General features: G+C 47.7%; 1 protein-coding gene across 2 annotated transcripts; it reads right to left on the reverse strand.

Annotated features, from left to right (window-relative positions):
• Positions 1-4,455: 4,455 nt before the first annotated feature.
• LOC147988201 (60 kDa jasmonate-induced protein-like) lies at positions 4,456-10,350 on the reverse strand. 2 transcript variants are annotated; one of them, XM_087543478.1, is made up of 4 exons: positions 10,195-10,302; positions 9,768-9,859; positions 7,850-8,915; positions 4,456-7,739 (listed from the first exon to the last, which is right to left on the reverse strand). In XM_087543478.1, coding segments are annotated over exons 2-4 (2,079 nt in total). In that variant the 5' UTR covers positions 9,770-9,859; positions 10,195-10,302; the 3' UTR covers positions 4,456-6,728. The 2 variants fall into 2 exon arrangements, with proteins under 2 accessions (XP_087399604.1, XP_087399607.1); XM_087543481.1 differs by lacking the exon at positions 9,768-9,859 and having other exon boundaries at positions 10,195-10,350.
• Positions 10,351-18,551: the final 8,201 nt, after the last annotated feature.

An 18,551-nucleotide genomic window follows, 5' to 3' on the forward strand; every position in this document is an offset into this window, starting at 1 on the left:
CGGCTGCTGCTCTGCGCACGTTTCGTTTCCAGGGAAGAGGAGCGATGGATGGATGGATACGCCCTCGTTGTCGTCGTGGTCCTCACATGCACGTGTCGGGCCGCCGCTTCCGACACATGGCGATGCACCGTGGCAGCATTCTGGCACGTGCAACACGCACGCAAGCAAGCAACACAAGGTGCGCATACACGTGGCAGTCCATGCACGACGCGTCCCATTCTGCCTATCGACCCGTCAGGCTCTGCGCCGCGCTGACACGTGGCCAATCCAGGCTGTGATTCGCTTGCTTGTCCAAGTGGTGATCCATCCTGAACACGACGTGTTCTCCTCCCCTCTCTCTCTGCCCACACGATTATTAGCCGATCATTGCACGATCACGGGCGGGCTATACGCATTTGTTTTACTAACACAAGCATCAAGCATGCATGCTACTATAATAAACCTAGCGAATAACATGCTTAATCAGTGCACCCGCAAAAAAAAAACATGCTTAATCAGTGGGGACTTTTGAGGGGGGCGAGCATCACGGGGTCGCACGTGTCGGTTTGGACTAGAGCGCCACGACGACTTTTGAGGGCAGGCAGGCCGTGGCGATGCAATGCATGCTGGCATTTCTTGTGCTACACGTGAGCACATGGAGCTCTTATCCTCGTTTCATGACACGTTTCCTTCTGCTTTATCCACCGCTTTCTCTCTCTATATACTCCTCTGCTCCTAAATATAAGGCCTAATTTGATAGCACAGTTTATCTAAAACAGTAGTATTATAAAACCTCGGTATTCTAGCGCGTGGACGTTGAATACTTCAGTATCTAAAAACCGCAGTTTCTCGTGGCTTTGGCAAAACCACTGAGGCGTTTGCCAAATCGTTTTTTCTCAGTTTTCTCCAATTGTCACCTGTTGTTAGGTTGCATGGATAACCCTAAAGATATCGAGTTCAACCGAACTCAGCTACACGATCTGACGAGCTTGTGCTCAGGGCTGATGTATGCATGCAGCGCTGTGTAGAGAAATTGACAAGATCAAACGACAGAGTGGGCGTACAAGGGCGCGTACCTTCCTTCCCCTGTGCTGAGCTTGAATTGTTTATTCATAGCTACAGAGAAATGAAGTATAATCACACTGGTTGACGGCCGGAAAGATGGAGTTGAGAGACCGACGAGAGCAATCGTTTCTCGGTTTTTAAAAAAGGGTCTGGACCTCTTTTTCTAATACCGTGAAAATACCATGGTTTTCAAGATACTACAGTTTTACAAACTGGAGTATTTCTGGCGCCAAAAGCATCAAAGTATTTTAAACCGTGGTTTCTAAAAATACCATGGTATTTTTCTAAAACTTCAAAAATACTGTGGTGCCAAACGCAGCCTAAGTTTTTGTAAAGATTCCACTAGATAGACCACATACGAAGCAAAATGAATGAATCTAAACTTAAAATACATCTATATACATCAGTATGTGGTTCATAGTAAAATTCTTACAAAGACTTATATTTAGGAACGGAGGGAGTATATCCGATCTGTCGGCGCTGCAAGCTTACACGTACTCCCTCCGTTTCTTTTCAGTCTGTATAATCAAACGTTGTAAAGTTTGACTAGCTTTATAGAAAAAGATATCAAGACTCACACTATAAAATCAATATTATAGGTGTATGATGAAATCAATTTTTTTAAAAATATAACTTTACTATAGATGTTGATATTTTTTTATATAGCCAATCAAACTTTATAAAGTTTGACTTTGATTAAATCTTATATGCAGACTCTCCTAACATTACATGTAGTGCTTGCAGCAACAATGATTCTATTTTTCATATGTATTTGGAAGGGGCGAAATACTTCCTCTGTTTATTTTTACTTTGCGTATAAGATTTTTTAAGTCAAAAAGTTTATAGATCAGAAGGGATAAGAAAGTTGAGAGAGGCGACACAAGTGACCGGAAGTTTCCTCTCCTCCCACCGGTGAGATTGTGGATCCTTGCCTCCTCTGGTCGCCGCTCCGGGGGCTAGAGGAGGTGGGGATCTCGATGGATCCGGCGCCCCTTCCTTCTGGCGATGCCTTTGGTGGCGTTGGGATGTGGGCAACGTAGTTTCAGTTTCTTACTCCCTCCGATCATTTTTACTTTGCATATTAGAATTCTCTAAAGTCAAATTTTACAAAGTTTGACCGTATTTATATGAAAAAATATCAACATCTGCCATGCTAAAAATATACAATATGAAACTTTAAGTCATGACACATCTATTGATATTGATTTTAAATTGTGAATGTTGGTACTTTTTTCTATAAAGTTGGTCAAACTTTACGAGGCTTGACTTCAGTCAAATCTTATATGCAAACTAAAAAGGACCGGTGGGAGTACCACGATCATTGGCGTCGTCCAGCAAAGGGGGTGGCGTGCTGTAGCGCAAAGGGGGTGGCGTGCTGTAGCGATTTATTCCTCCAGTCCATTTTTTCGTCCGATGAAGTCTGTCCATAAGAGGGTTTGTCGAGGAGCTCACGAGTTTGTTGTCGCTCTCCTTCATATGGCCGGTCCTTTGCTATTGTTGGTTGTTCTCGACGTCGATGGCGGATTGTTCTTCCTTGTTCTATGCAATGTCCATCGATGGTGGCATCTCTACTCATATGCGGCTCCTCTTGGACCGAAGATCTGCGACTTCCCGTCCGCATAGGTGTCGCGCGAATCTAGGTCAGGCCGGCTCACACTATTTGACGGGGTTGTTAGCTACTCCTCCTTGAGCATGGATGTCATTTCGGTGTTTTTGGGTGCTTGTACTACTGTTTGGTCCATTAACATAGATCAGAGGGATTTTTCACAGGAAAATAGATTTTGTAAAGTGAAATTCAATTAAGTTTGACCAAATTTATATTAAAAATGTATAAATAATTTTGATACTAAAGTTGTGCAATATAAAAAAATAATGTTATGATTCGTCCAATGGTGTTAATTTCATTTCGTATTGTGAATGTTGATTTATTTTTGTGCAGTTGAGTAAACTATACTAAAGTTGTGCAATATAAAAAGCACTTTTTATTTTGCTGAGTACAAACACTGATTTCAATGAATCTTATAGGGAGAGTAAAAGGAAATGAATGGAATACTACAGTGTAGAATGTATTTAGGCCAACTCCATCGCACGACCTCAAACGGACGTCCGGTTTGGCCTGATTTTGTCCATTTGGGGCGGCAATGGGTTCGCCCATGTCCGTGTTTGTTCGTTGGGTCGTGGGTGCGCCCAACGCGCGGCCGCACCCCAAATCATGTCCGGGTGGATGTGATAAAAAAACTTAAACAAAATGCCTAAAAAGTAAATAAACGCAGTTTAAAAAATTTAAAACATATTTAGAGGTCACGGCCACAAAACGGCCCAGTTTCACGGTCCACTTAAATGGCCCAGTTCCATAATTAACATAAAACAACGCCTCCCGCGCGTTCCTGCCGCGCCCGTCGATGCCGTGGTCGCCGGTGTCGTCGTCGTCGCTGACGAGGTCGATGTAGTCCAGCGGCATCCAGAGATGGGCCGGCGGTCCGCGGTGCACGGGGGGCGGCGGGCTGGAAGGTGGTCGGTGCCTACACCACCTTCTCCTGAGGCGAGGCGTCCCGCTCCGGCGACCGCGGCGGCATGGGGCACCAGTTCACGCCCCCCACAGCGGCCGCCATCTGCTCCGCCGTGCACGACCGGCTCCACCCCTAGCCCATCAGGCCCGGGTGGAAGGCGGCCACCGACGGCTCCTCCCCCACCTCCTCCTTCGGCACCATCTCCAGCTCGGGAAGGGCGACGTCACCGGCCGTGGAGAGGGCCGCCATCTCCTCGAGGCCCTCCCATTGGCGCTCGTCGTGCGTGCGCATAGAGTCCTCCATTGCACGCGCCGTGAGACGGGCCTCCTCCTCCGCTGTCATGCGAGGAGGTGGAGGTGGTGACGGAGACGGGGAAGGCGGCGGCGTGGGCGTGAGGCCGCGCACCCGCGTTCGTCCGCGCACCTCCCGACGTGGCCGCCGCCGCCCCGACACCATGTCGGCGAAGTAGGACGCGCGGTGCACGTCGTGCTCGTCCTGAAGCCACGTGTCCCATAGGACGGAGTCGGGGGCATACCTCTCGTCATAGTAGAGGTTGTCGGGGAGGAGGCGGCAGCGACACTCGATCTCATCGCGCCGCGCACGGCCGCTCGCCGGCACCGGCGGGATGGGGACCCGGTCCGCGGTGAGGTGCGAGTTGTTGGGGAGGTGCACGTCACTCCACGGGACCGACGTCCTTGTCTCCCAATACCGCCAGCACACGTCCACGGCCAGGTACTGCCGGTCGCGCTCGCCGGCGGCCCTAGGGGCGATGGTGAAGGGGCCAGGCGCGGGGCCTCGACTGGAGAAGCGCGGCGGTGATGCGGCCTCATCCTTCTTGGCGGAGCCGTGGCGGCGTCCCGAGGAGGAGCCGACCTCCCGGTCGTGCTTCCCCTTGCGGCCGTAGTTTCAAAGCCCCATGGCTGCGGCCGGCCGGCGAGGTCGAGGACGGGGAGCGGCTAGGGTTTCGAGGGTGTCGGTTTTCGAGGGGGCAGAGAGGGGCTGAAAGTGGGAAGTGTGGACGAGGACCAGTCCACGGCTTTTCATTTTAGAAGGATGGCGACCCTTCATTGGGCGGATGACAGGTGGGGTCACCCGCCCGTGCGCATTGATGTTGGCGGGTGGGAGGTAGATGGCCGTCTGCCACGGGGCCGAGACGCGAACGTTCGAAGCATCCGTTCGCTGTCCGCTGCGACCCAGACCCGACGTATGTTTGCGTTTGAAATGGATCAGTCCAAACATAAAACGGACAAGATAGATTGGGACCGTTCGTGAGTTGGGCCATCTTTATTTGTCCTTTCATTCCAAATGGACGGGCCCGGACAAAATGAGGTGGCGCGATGGAGTCGGCCTTACCGCAGCGGCAGATTGAGGCGATGAGGGGACGGGACGGGGGTGTCCGTGCTGCACCTGCACGCGAGTCAGGCTGGCAGGGGCGCAGGGCCGATTGACTTGCTTGTCCAACTGGTACAAGCTAGCCGCAGGCTCCTTCTCCTCCTCCTCTCCGTGATCCGTGCCTGCTGGTTTGCTTCCACGTGTGGAAGACAGCGAGGCCCACAGCCTGACGTGGCTCGCTTATCTTATCTCTCTCTTTTTTCTTCACTTCCATGTCACCGTTCCGTTTGAAAAAAAAACCCTTCCATGTCTCCATCAAACAAGATCATTGCTCGCTGATTAGTACTATGGATCATGGACACCTGTGCGGATGGCTTTTGCGACTTGTAAAACATGCTCCACTTCGAGTTTCCTCCTTCTGCCTCCACCTTTTCTTTCAATCCATCCGCAAAAAACGAACTGCTCGGAGCCGCGACATGGGCCACAACATAGGTACGGCCTTTTCTTTGTGCACCCGATTCAGCAGAGTCCTACCTGGGCTCCTCTGCTTGACCAAGTGTATCCCGTTCCCCCCAGGGCCGCTAACTGGGGCATGTTCTAAAAAAACAAAAACAAAAACTCTTTAGCCCCGGTCTGCTCGGTGCGTTTTATTATCTCCAGCTCTTTTTTCTTTTCTTTGTTTACTTTCTTTCTTCAGCATTTTTTATATCTTGGATTTTCTTTGCTGCTTCTTTTTAGCTTCGGTTTATTCATTTATTTCTTGTTCTTTTTTCGCTTTTAGCTGTGTTCCACTGTTTTGCAATGGTTTCTTAATTTATCATATGTTTAACTTCTACTTTTTCTGCCACGTCTTAAATTTATCATATGCATCAGGAACATTTTTCTTTGTACAGGTTTAACATTGTTTTAACACCTGACTAACATCTTTTAGAATGTCACGTACATTTCTTTCAAAACACATTAACATTTTTTGTTTGAAACATTTTAAATGCTATCGACATTTTTTAGCGCTGCTCAAACACTTTCTAACACTGGACAAACATTTTTCCAAAACTAAGTAATTGTTTATGAAATGTTTGTATTTGTAGAGTTTTTTGAAAATATAAACATAATTCAAAAAAATAGTTATTTTTGAGACAATTTCGTGTAGCTTTATTAACAAAAAAAAGGATAGAAAAGACAAAACAGAGTTGAGAAATGAAAAACCAATTACTGGCCCGGCCCACCAGGGGTGTTCCTTCACATGATGCGAGTTTCTATATGAACGCGCTTTGGGGAGCTCCTGCTCAGCGCTTCAGGCGCCGGTTATCGCAACGGGCGCTCGCAGCGCAGCCATAGCAGGCCGGCCCAGGAGAAAAGGGTATCCCACTCGTACCGCACAAAAAGGGAATGTAATATTTGCAGAAATAGAGAGAAACATGATCCGATCCCAGCCCGCTCACCTCAAACATTTGAGGCAATAACAACTAGGCTGATGCCTCTGTGTTGTGCAGAGTGAGGAAAAATGCTTTATTTGACCCTTCCTTTCATACAACATTAGCATGTAGGAGTAATATGTACCCAGTTTGTTATGCGTATTTTTTTATGATATACATAAAAAAGAATTCACAATGAAATAAAAGTGAACTTGAAGAAAGTTCACCAATTTGAAAAGGTTCATACTTACAAAGTAAAAAAGTTCATCAATTTGAGAAAGATGCACGAATTTTTAAAAAAGTTCATCAAATTTGAAAAAAGTTCGATTTTTTTAGAAAGTTCAGTGATTTTGGAAAAATGTTCATTGATTATGAAAAAGTTCACTGATTTTGAACAAAAAGTTCATCAATTTTGAAAAAAAGCTCATCAAATTTGGAAAATTCCGTGAACGCGCTGCCCGTGAGGAATCAATGGCAAGGCTGACCGGCGGTTCCCCGCGGGAACCGAGGCCGTTGGGGGAAGACGGGGCGCCGAGTCGCTGACGCAGCTGGCCCGCGTCTTTTTCGCGCCAAAACAGCTCGTCCCGGCGCCCCCGGGCGCCCCCCAGCGCGCCGGGTTCGGCCTGGGTCCGCCGGCACTGTTTTCGGCCCAAGCCGGCGAAAATCGGGCTCCTGGGGGCACGACTGGGCCGTTTTTTCGGCGTCGGCGCGAAAAAATCGTTTGGGAAGGACTTCCTGGGGCGCGGCTGGAGATGCCCTTAGCTTGCTGCAGGCTGGCGGCGGAAGTGGTGGCGCCGGGGCTGCCGTGGGAATCCCAACACACAGGCATGAAAAAGTCTCCGTCACAGTAAGCGTGGATTTCCCCGCTAAGCTTGTCAAAGGAGAAGCCGATACCGCCTTGGAGAAGGGCGTCTTGGTCTCCGTCGTGGGCATGAAGATTCACCTGAATGCGCATGTGCTCGTGCGTTTGCATTGGCGGCACGACAAACACCGACCTCCCTAGTTCAAGCGGAACCACCGGGTCATCGGAGGAAGGGACGAGCTTCACTTGCTCATGTCGTGTACGCCGAAAGAGCACCACCGTGGCATCCGTCGCCGACGTGCAGTGCGCGGTGATGTCACCGTACACGAGGGTGGCTCCAGCCGGGAGGAGAAGGCTGACCCCCACGGTGGCCTCCACGGCGTCATCCCACACGGTGTAGGTCACCTCCGCGAGGCTCAGCCCGGTGGCTGTGCTGAGGACGCCGGCCTTGATGACCTCGTCGTACACAACGTCTGCGGCACAGCAGTTCCAGGACAACTCACCGCTGACTTTGGTGGTGGAATTGCCGGGCAAGTCTGTTCCCTGGGTGCCCTCGACTTGAATGACGAAGCTCCCGTCAGCTGAGATGGCTCTGTATGGTCCAGTCAACACCAACTCCCGGTGTCTATCGGGCGCCTGGATTTCAGAAAGCAAACCACATTCGACAAGCAGAATAGCAAGCATTAGATTAGAATTAGATGGGCTATTTCAAAGCTGGAGCTACAGACACAGACGTACGGTCGTACCTGAGACCGAGATCCATCACGATCGTGCTTGTAGATGATCTGTCCTCGTTTCCCGTCGAAGACGGAGATGGTCTCGACGAGCGCACCGGCGCGCGCCTCCACGCGGTATACCTCCAGTAGGGGCCGACCGCTGACCCGTTTGATGGCCGTCCGCCGCCGCTGCTCGTCTCCACCATGGCTGCTGGAGGAAGTTGGCAGCGGCCGCTGGGAATCCCTGCCCGGCCAAAGCCAGTTCTTCAAACTGGAAAAAAAATTGGCCGCCGGATGTGGCCCACGCGACCGACCATCTGATGTTGCCTTTTTTTTCTTACCAGATGTGTTTAGCAGTAGGTGAAGTACATCAAGTAAGTCGTTTCTGTCCTTACTTAAGTCCCACCTACTCATACTAAGCAGTCTGCGTGACATACTCGACCAATTCACCGTGTACCCTACCTGCTCCCTGCTGATACGCGCTCCAGTTTCCCAACCACCTCTCACCTTGTTATAGTGTGGCGTCATCCGTGCAGACTCGCAGATCATGACACACATTTTCGCCAAATGCTTTTTTGTGTCGGCATCGGCTGCGACTCCTTGTTGGTATTTCGACAACCAACGCACAGCGTTCGTAGCGGCGCGCCTTCCCAGGTTCAACCCTGCCAACTTTGTCGGGTCACCAACTAAGTCGCGGTACCTCAAGTCGCATCCTAGAAAGCTGGATCCTTCGATAGAGCGCATGCTTTTTCCCTCGAAGCCAAACTCGTACCATTGCTTGTTCCGGTTCATGAAGCCTATGAAGTATACATTATCATCACGGATGGCTATTGTTGTCCCTATAGTCTCCTTGCTCTTCGAGTCCTTAAACTTAAGGTTAATGTAGATCAACCTCTCCGGCTTACTCTTCGAATGCGTTTGTTGCTGAGGGAGCAAAGGATGATCCTTGAGCCAATCACCATGTGTCTCGATGTATTGGTCGCGTAGCCGGTGGCGGGCTAGCTTGTCACGAAAGGAACCGATAAATCTTTCATAACCACCTTTCGCATCGAGGTCCAAGTCCGCGCACACAATTTCAGGTTCCATGACTTCCATCCTGCAGGGTGTCTAGCCGATCAATTTTTTTTTCTTTACAGGAATGCAAAAATCTGACGTCAAAATTCCGCATTTACATCAGGTTTTTTACGCAGGGTAAATCCAACGTTTTTCATGGCAATTATATCAGCGTGAGGATGGAAAAATTAGTATACAAGCATGCCCAATTCTGTGGCAAAAAAATAAATTTACCATCTATGACAAACATAATTTGTCATGAAGATTGTTCGATTTTCGACGCCTAAAAAGATGAGGTTCGCTGAATATTCGTTCCAAAATTTATGTGTTTTGCTACACATGAGAATAGCACTACTGAAACTCCTAGTCTATAATACCGCAAAAGAAAAAAAAATCTTAGTCTATAAAAAATAAAACGTTCCCTGTGTTGTCCTCTTCGATTTTTTTTTGGCAACAAACATTAATGTGTGTCTCACATGCATGCAAAACTTTGCGACGAAATGATATTCATGCAGGTCTCCGCAAAGAAAAAAACGATGCTTCCAAAAATAGTCCTTCTGAGCATCGATCTTTTTTCTGATACCTCCACAAATGTCTTTCCATTGCGAAAATGTGCACGCGTGTGAAAGACACATCAATGTTTGTTGCAAAAGATTTAGTTCTTTATAAAATAAAAACAATCTTTTTATGGCTTTTACTATAGCAAAGGTTGCACGTGAGCTCGAGCTCACAAACTCCATGTCAGTTGTAAATGGTCTTACCCTCCGTTCCTAAATATAAATCTTTGTAGAGATTTCACTATGGACCATATATGGTGTATAGAGATGCATTTTAGTGTAGATCCACTCATTTTGCTCTGTGTGTGGTTCATAGTTGAATCTCTACAAAGACTTACATTTAGGAATGGAGGGAGTACTTTGCATGGCCCCCCTCTTCTCTCTCCTCTCCCAACCGCACATGCATGGTCCGCCTTTCCTCTCTCTCCTCCTAACCAAACACTAAAACACAATTAACACAATTATCCCACCACATGTATGATCTGCACCTACGTTTTCTCCTCCCAGCCGGATACTTTGTGATTAGCATTGGATGACCCCCTCCTGGATCATGTCCGCGGACCACGACCGAACATAATACAGACATATACCAAATATATTTGCGGGACAACGTTGAAGATGCCCTAATACTACAGTGGGGCTAGATTAGTGAATTATTATGGCAGAAAAGCTCTTGAAAAAGTAGATGACGCAAAAAAATCATATTGCAAAACATAATAGTGTATATAAATATGAAGAATGACATTTTAAAGCATACATGTTTACCTGAGCTAGCTGAAATATCAGTTGATCACTGCACATACGTACTCCTTGTGTAAGACGAGCGAATTTGAGAGACACTAAATGGGAAATGGGATGCTCATGGAATGCGATGACCATGGAAAGCTCGTGTATAAATACACGTTAGAGGGCAGCCGTATGGTCGATACCCCAGTGGCCGAGTAGTAGTTTTTTTTGGAGCGCGGCCGACTAGTAGTTAATTTACATGAGAAGTGGGTATCTCATTAATTAGTACCAATAATTGATCTATAAAATGTATAAGACGACCGACTACCGACTGCACGCGTACAATATGATCGGTTTGAATCCGTCAAGGACGGAAAATAATCATGTGCATGTTTTTCTGAATCATATACACGCAGACACTTACCCCTATAAACATTCACGCACATCCTATTCCTATGAACATCCCCGAGAGACTAAACCGGCATATCATCTTGACATTGACGAAATCATTATAGACGCCTCGTAGTTGACGGAACGTTTTTTCCTATTAAATGTACATCGTGAGAAATCCTAATATAAGTCTTTGTAGAGATTCCAATACAAACCACATACGGATGTATGTAGATGCATTTTAGAGTGTAGATTTACTTATTTTGCTCCGTATGTGATTCATAGTGAAATCTCTCCAAAGACTTAATTTTAGAAACGGAGGGAGTATAACCAAGAGTTCATTTTGTTAACTAGCTAGCGTTGACATCGAGTAAACAAAAGAGCAAGTTGTAGCAGAATACCGAGTACCCATAGTTATTTTTAATTAAAATCCCACAACTAGCACAAAAGGATTGATCATTCATGATGGGTCAGTTTGGTTGCTGACCTGGGCTGCATGCCTGGGCAAAAACGCTGCCTGGCCAGGCACATCGAATACGAATTTTCTGGCCTGGTCAGGCTCCCTGGACTAGTACTTGTTTGGATCATGTCCTGGTCCTGGGAAATATCTATGGATTAAAATATTCTGAAGTACACTGTGTCAGCCCATAACCCATGTCAAAATCGTTCAGATTAGCTCCAGGCTAATATTGGACGTCGCCCAGGCTACCAGAAACGGATGCCTGGCAGGCTAATCACCTGCCTGGGCGAGCCAGGCCAGGCTTGGACTTTTTTTTCCAGGGCTTCAACCAAACAAACACAGCTAGATCTCAGGCAAGCTTTAGGCGAGGCATCACCGAGTGAGGAAGCGAACCAAACATGCATGCACTTGGTCGATTTGACTCCGTCAGAACATGCTGGCAGATGATAGATTCCCAACAGCTTGAGTAGAAAACAACTTTAGATAATTACATGTAGCAACGTCGACAGTGGGGCTTCAGATAATTACAGCTAGAATGATGGTGTCACGTTATATATACTCCCTCCGTTTCTTTTTATATGGCATTTTTTTAGAGATGCTGGCATAATTTTAATTGGTTAAGATGAGCTTATTATTAGTATACGTAATATTCAGTTGACTTCGAATACTTGCATAGGATCGTGATATATTATTAGTACAAGTGGAGGCATCGTGGCTGCTCTAGAAAACACTGATGCAGACAGGGTTAGAGCAACTCTAGCAGACTCCGCATTTTGCCGACCTGTAAAATGTGTTTGCAGGTCGCATGTGGACGGTTATGCAGGTCGAATTTTGCTGCGGCAGACTAGAAACCGCAAACAAACCCCTAATTTTTTTAAAAAGTTGTTTCGCGCGAGAAATTTAAGCAGCAGCTCGTCGGAGCTCGCTCGCATAGATTGTTCTTCTTCGCATAATAAGTTCGTACATGCCACATACATACATAAAGGTTAGATATGCTACACAGGGCCTACGCTACCACACCACTATAACAAAATTGAGCTCACCGGAGCTCGTGCGGTAGCTGCCCACTGGCGGCGATCAATCGGGGTCGGAGTCGACCTCGATGTAGAGCTTCGCCTGCTTCGCCTTCATCACGCGCAGGTCAGCCTCCTTCGATGCATGCGCCTGCGATGCCGTGAGGCCCGTCTCGAGGAAGAGCCTCTCATACTCGAGCTCGCGTCGGATGCGCTCCTCCATCTCCTCCTGATCCCTTGCCGACCGCTCGAGGACGACGCGCTCGAGGAGCTCCTCCTGCCTCGGTGGGAGGTAGTCCTCGGGTCCGATGACGCCTCGGCGCGGCGGCGCATCGGGCACGGCCTCCTCCGGCTCCCTCTTCACTGGAACGAGCCGCGAGCTCGATGCGCCCACGGATGAGCACCCCGCGGAACCGTGGCCGGATGAGCTCCCCGCGGACTAGTTGCCGGAGGAGGCGCGGCGGCGACGGGGGCGCTCGAGTTCGAACTCGTCGAGCTCGCCCGGTTGAATGCCGGCGGCGGCCGGGCACCGTGGTTGAGCCACCGACGCCCCCCCCCCCCCCCGCTTGCGCGCAACGTCAGATCTGGCGTGGCGGTGGCGCTCCGCCTCATCCCCTGAGTCGGCCATGGTGGTTCAAGGCTCGCCGGCGGCGAGAAATCGAGCGACGCGGTGGGGAATTGGAGGGGAACGCGGCTCCGGATCAGATATTTCCACACCTAGGGAATTTTGTAGTGCCTTGATCATATTCTTCTTTCAGCGTAAGCTAGCTCGAAGATGGAAGAACTTGGTGTTCTTGTCTCCCGCAGAGAGCCACTCGATTCGAGCCCGTTGTCTCCACATAATCTCTTCCCTGTGGTACATTTTTATGAGCCGCTCATTTATCTTTAATTCTTCATGTGACGGACCTAATCTCAATGGATCATCCCTTAGGTTGGCAAGTTTTTGTTTCAGCATTTTTATCTCCTTCCTGACACTACCAAAAGTGTCTCGACTCCACCCGCCCAAACCCTTTGCAAGCTCTTGGAACTTGTGGCGAAGTTCCTCCACGGACGTACAAGGAGGTCCTGCCGTCCACTCCGTTTGTACACGTCCCCATAGCTCTGAGTGAGTCTCCCACATCATCTCATACTTGAAAGACGGTTGTGGCTGGGCCGCCCCCCCTCATCCAATTGTAACAGTAAAGGGGAGTGGTCCGACGTAGCCCCCGTTAAGTGTGTGACAGCGGCCAATGGAAATCGAGCCAGCCATGTAGCACTAGCCAGTGCTCTATCAAGTCTGCATTTGGTGTAACTGCCACCTGTTACTTTCTTCTCAAAAGTCCAAACACTTCCTTTGAATCCCAAGTCTAGCAACATGCATACGTCTAAAACTTCTCTAAAAGCTTGAATCTGGGCATTGCTGCGCTGCCCCATACCTTGGTGTTCATATGGACGTAGAACCTCATTAAAGTCCCCAATACAGAGCCAAGGCAGATCACTCAAAATGCTGATGTTCTTTAAAGTTGTCCAAGTTTGATGCCTCAAATGAGTTTGCGCCTCACCATAAACACATGTCATCCTCCACTTCGCACTGCCATGTTCCTCAATGGAGACATCAAGGTGATAATCCGAGTATCCCAGAATCTCCACCAAAACTGTATTATTCCAGAACAAACCAATCCCTCCACTTCTCCCTTGACTGCTAACAACGTAGGAGTTGTCAAAACCCAAAGTGCCAGCCATTATCCATCTGAGTTTCAACAATGCAAAAGAGGGTAGGGATAAATTGCCTCGCGAAGTCGCGAAGTTCTCAAACTGTCGCGGCTTTACCCGCGCCATGACAGTTCCAACAGAAGATATTCATTGGGCTCGGCGGCGCTCCTCGAAGGAGCCCGCCAAAGATGAGACAGTTTTGCCATGGCTGCCCATATTTTCCTCCATCCTTTCATTTGAGTCTGAATTTATCCTTGGCCTCTTCGGGTCTTGCTTGCTACTCGGGCTAAGGGGATCAAGAGGGGGTGCTGGAAGCTGCAACACCTCCCCACGCCCGACTGTATTTGATGTACTAGGAGCATGAGGCGCATCTGACGGGTGTCTCTTCCTGCTGTCCTCTACCTCGGTCATATCCAGGTCAGCTTCCGAGCTCACATAATCTTTCTCAACGCTACCAGTATTGACACCTGAGCGAGGAGCGTTTCCACGTCCACCACGTCCACCTCGTCGACCACCTCGGCGACCTCGACCCCCACCAGGGCCCTGTCCGGTGCGCATAACCCATGACGCTCTTAGATCTTTAAAAACCAGAGCGGAAGGTGGATGAATACCACTGCCATGCTCCTTGAAAAGATGCCCCATCATCCCGTAGACCGCACACCAGTCCGGGAGTTTCTCGTATTTCACTCTATAAATTTGGCGCTTCCCTTCCCTTATCATTGAGATATCATTCTTCAGTGGCTTATTGACATTGATCCGAATCCAGACACGATGAAAATTCCCCGAGAAATCTTGCGATTGCGGTTCAGCATACAGAACTTCACCAATTTTTGAAGCTAGAGGCGGTACAAGATGAGCATATAGAGAAGGCACATCATGTATTTGAACCCATATCTCAATTGTGTCCAGCTGAACCGTGGATGGTTTTGCCAATCCATCATATGGTTTCAATATCACTGCATCGCCCCTGAAGTGCCACGGCCCATCCTGCGTGACTCGTTCCCAATCACCTAAGCAGGAGAACTGCATTGTATATAAATTTTCTTCAAGCGGCTTGAACTGAACTTCTTGGGATAGATCCCACGCAACCCTCATATTCCTGAAAAACCAAAATTGACTGTAGGTTTTGGCCGTATGAACTCTAGCGAGCGCAATCTAGCGAGCTGCCTCCGGCGGCGCCTCCTTCTCGTCATAAACCACATCATCGAGGTCCTCTTCCCGCAGGCCGAGCTCCGCCATAAGTGCTGCTACCTCGTCCGTCTCCATCGGGTCCGCCGTAGCCGAACCCGAAGCTCCGACCGATGCCATGATCTCAGAACCCTAACCCGATCAATCTACCGGGCCGTGCTGCAAAACCCTAGCTTCTCCGCCTCCCACAACCCTACTCCGATCAGCGAGCAGCATCGTCCGACCGGAGGAAGAAGGATCGGGGATATGTGGCGCAGACAGGGAAATCCAAATCTCGACGGCGGCGATCTCAATCGCCCCGGGAGGAAAAACCCTATCGTGAGGGAAACGTGCGGCAGGCCCTCTCGTTAGCAGCCGGGGTCCAATCAAGTGAGCAAGCTAAACGGGCACACTGACGGGCCGGAACATGTGCATCCCTACTGACATGGGTACTGAAAGAGAGGCGAAGTTAGCTGTAACACCCTCAGTATCATGCTACAATAATCTCCCTCTAATGATGGCCATGTCATCATGATTACTATGCAAATTGTCACCTGTCCAAAAATCAAAATCAAATTCAAATTTAAATTGCAAGTGAAATTATTATTTATTCGAACAATAAAACTAACATGTGCGCATTATTCTATAAATTCTCCTGATCATTATCAGGTTGAAACCATCTTCATTTGACTCGCAAATAAATTCTTAGAAAATAAATAAGTGATCCAACAAAAGTTAAAATAACCATTTAAATATAAACCTAATTTTCTATATATTTCCAATTGGCCTCAAACTTTGTGGACCTCTTCAAAATATTGCCTTGATTTTATATGCTAAGTTTCATAACTAACTAAAATCATTTAGTAGCAAAATTAAATGTAAAACAGAGGAGAAAATACAAAACAGAAAAGAAAAATAATAAAAGTAAAAGTTGCACTGTGCATGGCCCAGCAACAGCACAGTGCGGCCCAGCCCGTCTAAGGGGTCGCCCCCTTCCTCTCGCCGTGGACACCGTGCGTCCGTCCAGTGCACGGATGTCACACCCATCGGCCGTCCACGCCCTCCCGACGTGGCTAAGGGTCCCCCCTCGACGTCCAACGCACGGATGGTGCACGTGTCGGCCATCCACGCCTTCCTTACGTGGGTAAGGGTCCCCCCTCGACGTCTCTCTCTCTCCCCTGGAACCCTAGCCCTCTTAGACTCCCCCCTCGCCTTTTGTCTCGCTAGCCCCCTTCCATTTTTTCGTAGCATCCACCAGATCAGGAGACCCACACCCGCCGGTGGCTCGGTAGCTTCCACACGGCCGAGCTTGCGGCCATGGTGTACGACCGTTGGCAGGTCCGCTACCACAGCGCGGCGACTAGACTCAGTTTCCCCTTCGACACATGTACGGTCGACCTCGTTCCGCCAGAGCCAAGGGCGGTGAGCTTGGCTATGGCATGGGAGGACCGCGAGGCATAGGAGAGCCTCGAGGCCGAGGCCGTCGACGAGGCCTACATGCAAGAGCTCCGCCGGCAGCACCCGAAGCTCGTGGAGGCGGAGCGAGCGATCTTTGCCGGTGCGGAGGGCGGCGAGGTTATCGCGCTCTCCTCCGATGATGAGGTCGAAGGCGGCGAGGACGGCGGCACGGAGAGCGTCGAGGTGGGCGGCGAGGACGAGGAGATCGATGTCGACGAGTGGAGGAGTGTCTTCCCCAACGACCCCGACGACGGCACCGGCCCGGACCCGGCTCGCGGCACACCGTACCTGACGAGGAAGGATTGGCTCGACGTCTACTTCGACCGAAAGTAGTTTAGCTTAGTTTACATTTATGTTTTATGTTCGGTTATGCAAAACTATCTATGTTTATGTTTGAATGCATGTTTTCGGTTGAACCTGCTTTGAAATTGATCAAATTGAAGTTTACAACATTTAATTTAGGGGATTGACTACAAACGGCCAAAAATTGTTGGAGTATATATATATCCACTAAGGGTTTTAGTCCTTTAACTTTTAAAGGATCGGCTAGAGATGGCCTTATGCCTTGTTTATTTTAGTTCTTCACAATGTGATGCTCTATATGTGCAACTATTTGCTGGGTAGTTCAATTTCATCAATAACAGTTTCAACAATACCATTACGAATTACGATATTTGGTTGTTGTTAAGGATATTGCAGCTAACATGCATTTTCGTTTTTTAACAATAACTAGTGTACTTTAGACCTGCACAATACCAGTTTGAATGACTACTTGCTTGTTTTTAAATGTTATGCCTGATGCTGTTAACACACCTTTTCACTTCTTATTTTTCTTAACTAGCGTGCTTAAGCCTGCACACTGAAGTTATCATTTGTAGATTATGTTGTCTACCATGAATATATTTGGTTGATGTTTAGCCTATTGTGCTTAACATGCCTTTATATGTACTCATACAGGACAATATTGAGAATAGTGCTGTTTTCGATCGAGGTTAGTTTCATCGCATTGCTTATATGTACTCACTGTTTAGGATCTCGGTAGCTGGTACCATATAGCCCGGGGCTGATAAGGGATTAATCGTTGAATCGAACATTTCACTGAATATATCTGTAACCCATTTATTAGTAGGTTAACTAGGACCATATTTAATATATATGAGGCTACATAGAAACATGCATTGTACTGAATGACTAAATATGCAATCCCAGGCTATATAGCAACAAGGAAGAGTGTTACCTTAATATTCTAATGATGTCTAAATATACATGTAAAAAAATCTTATATAATGGGATGGAGGGAGTGTTGTATTACATCATTTTCCAATTGATATTTAGCTTCTAATATTAACTTGGTGCTTTTAGGTACATATGTCATTGCCAAATATGCACACTTGGACTCTTTCTGCGTATGGGGCAATGATATATTCATGAACCAACATCAAGTGAGGAAACCGATAAAGATTGTTATTAAAATGGGTCAAAAGATGTCAACCGAACTATTTGTTTACGCTTTATGCAAGACAACAGTGAACTGCAGGATGGTAAGTAAGAACCCTGTAGCCTTCTTTTTACTGCCCGTAATAAGTTGTGTTAGATGACAATGTCTGAATCTTTTTTCCTTTGGAATGGATCCTGAAGCACTTTACTCAAGATTACCTCTCAAACTACATGATTGGCGGCCGGCCATCACAATGGGTTGTACTAGAGTCATGCGTGCCTTCTGCATCCAGGAGAGCACAATAAGACCATTTCGCTTCACCTTGTTCAGCAAACAAAATGTCTGTCGCCTCTTTCTTTACCATCTGTAATAGTACAAGTATAGAACCCTGGTTTATCATTCTTTATTTGGTGCTTATGTAATTCTTGAACATATATACCTGTAATCGAATAATGCATTAGTTGTTTGAACCTGATGGATATGAATGAAGCTATAGTCTACTTTCAAGTTTAAATTAGGTACAATTTTAAATAGTAGAAATTTGTTGAAGGAAATATGCCCTAGAGGCAATAATAAAGTTATTATTTATTTCCTTATATCATGATAAATGTTTATTATTCATGCTAGAATTGTATTAACCGGAAACATAATACATGTGTGAATACATAGACAAACAGAGTGTCACTAGTATGCCTCTACTTGACTAGCTCGTTAATCAAAGATGATTATGTTTCCTAACCATGAACAAAGAGTTGTTATTTGATTAACGAGGTCACAT

Source organism: Triticum urartu, chromosome 1A, assembly GCF_056163025.1.
Source record: "Triticum urartu cultivar PI428250 chromosome 1A, HENAU_Tu73, whole genome shotgun sequence".
NCBI classification, from domain to species: Eukaryota; Viridiplantae; Streptophyta; class Magnoliopsida; order Poales; family Poaceae; genus Triticum; species Triticum urartu.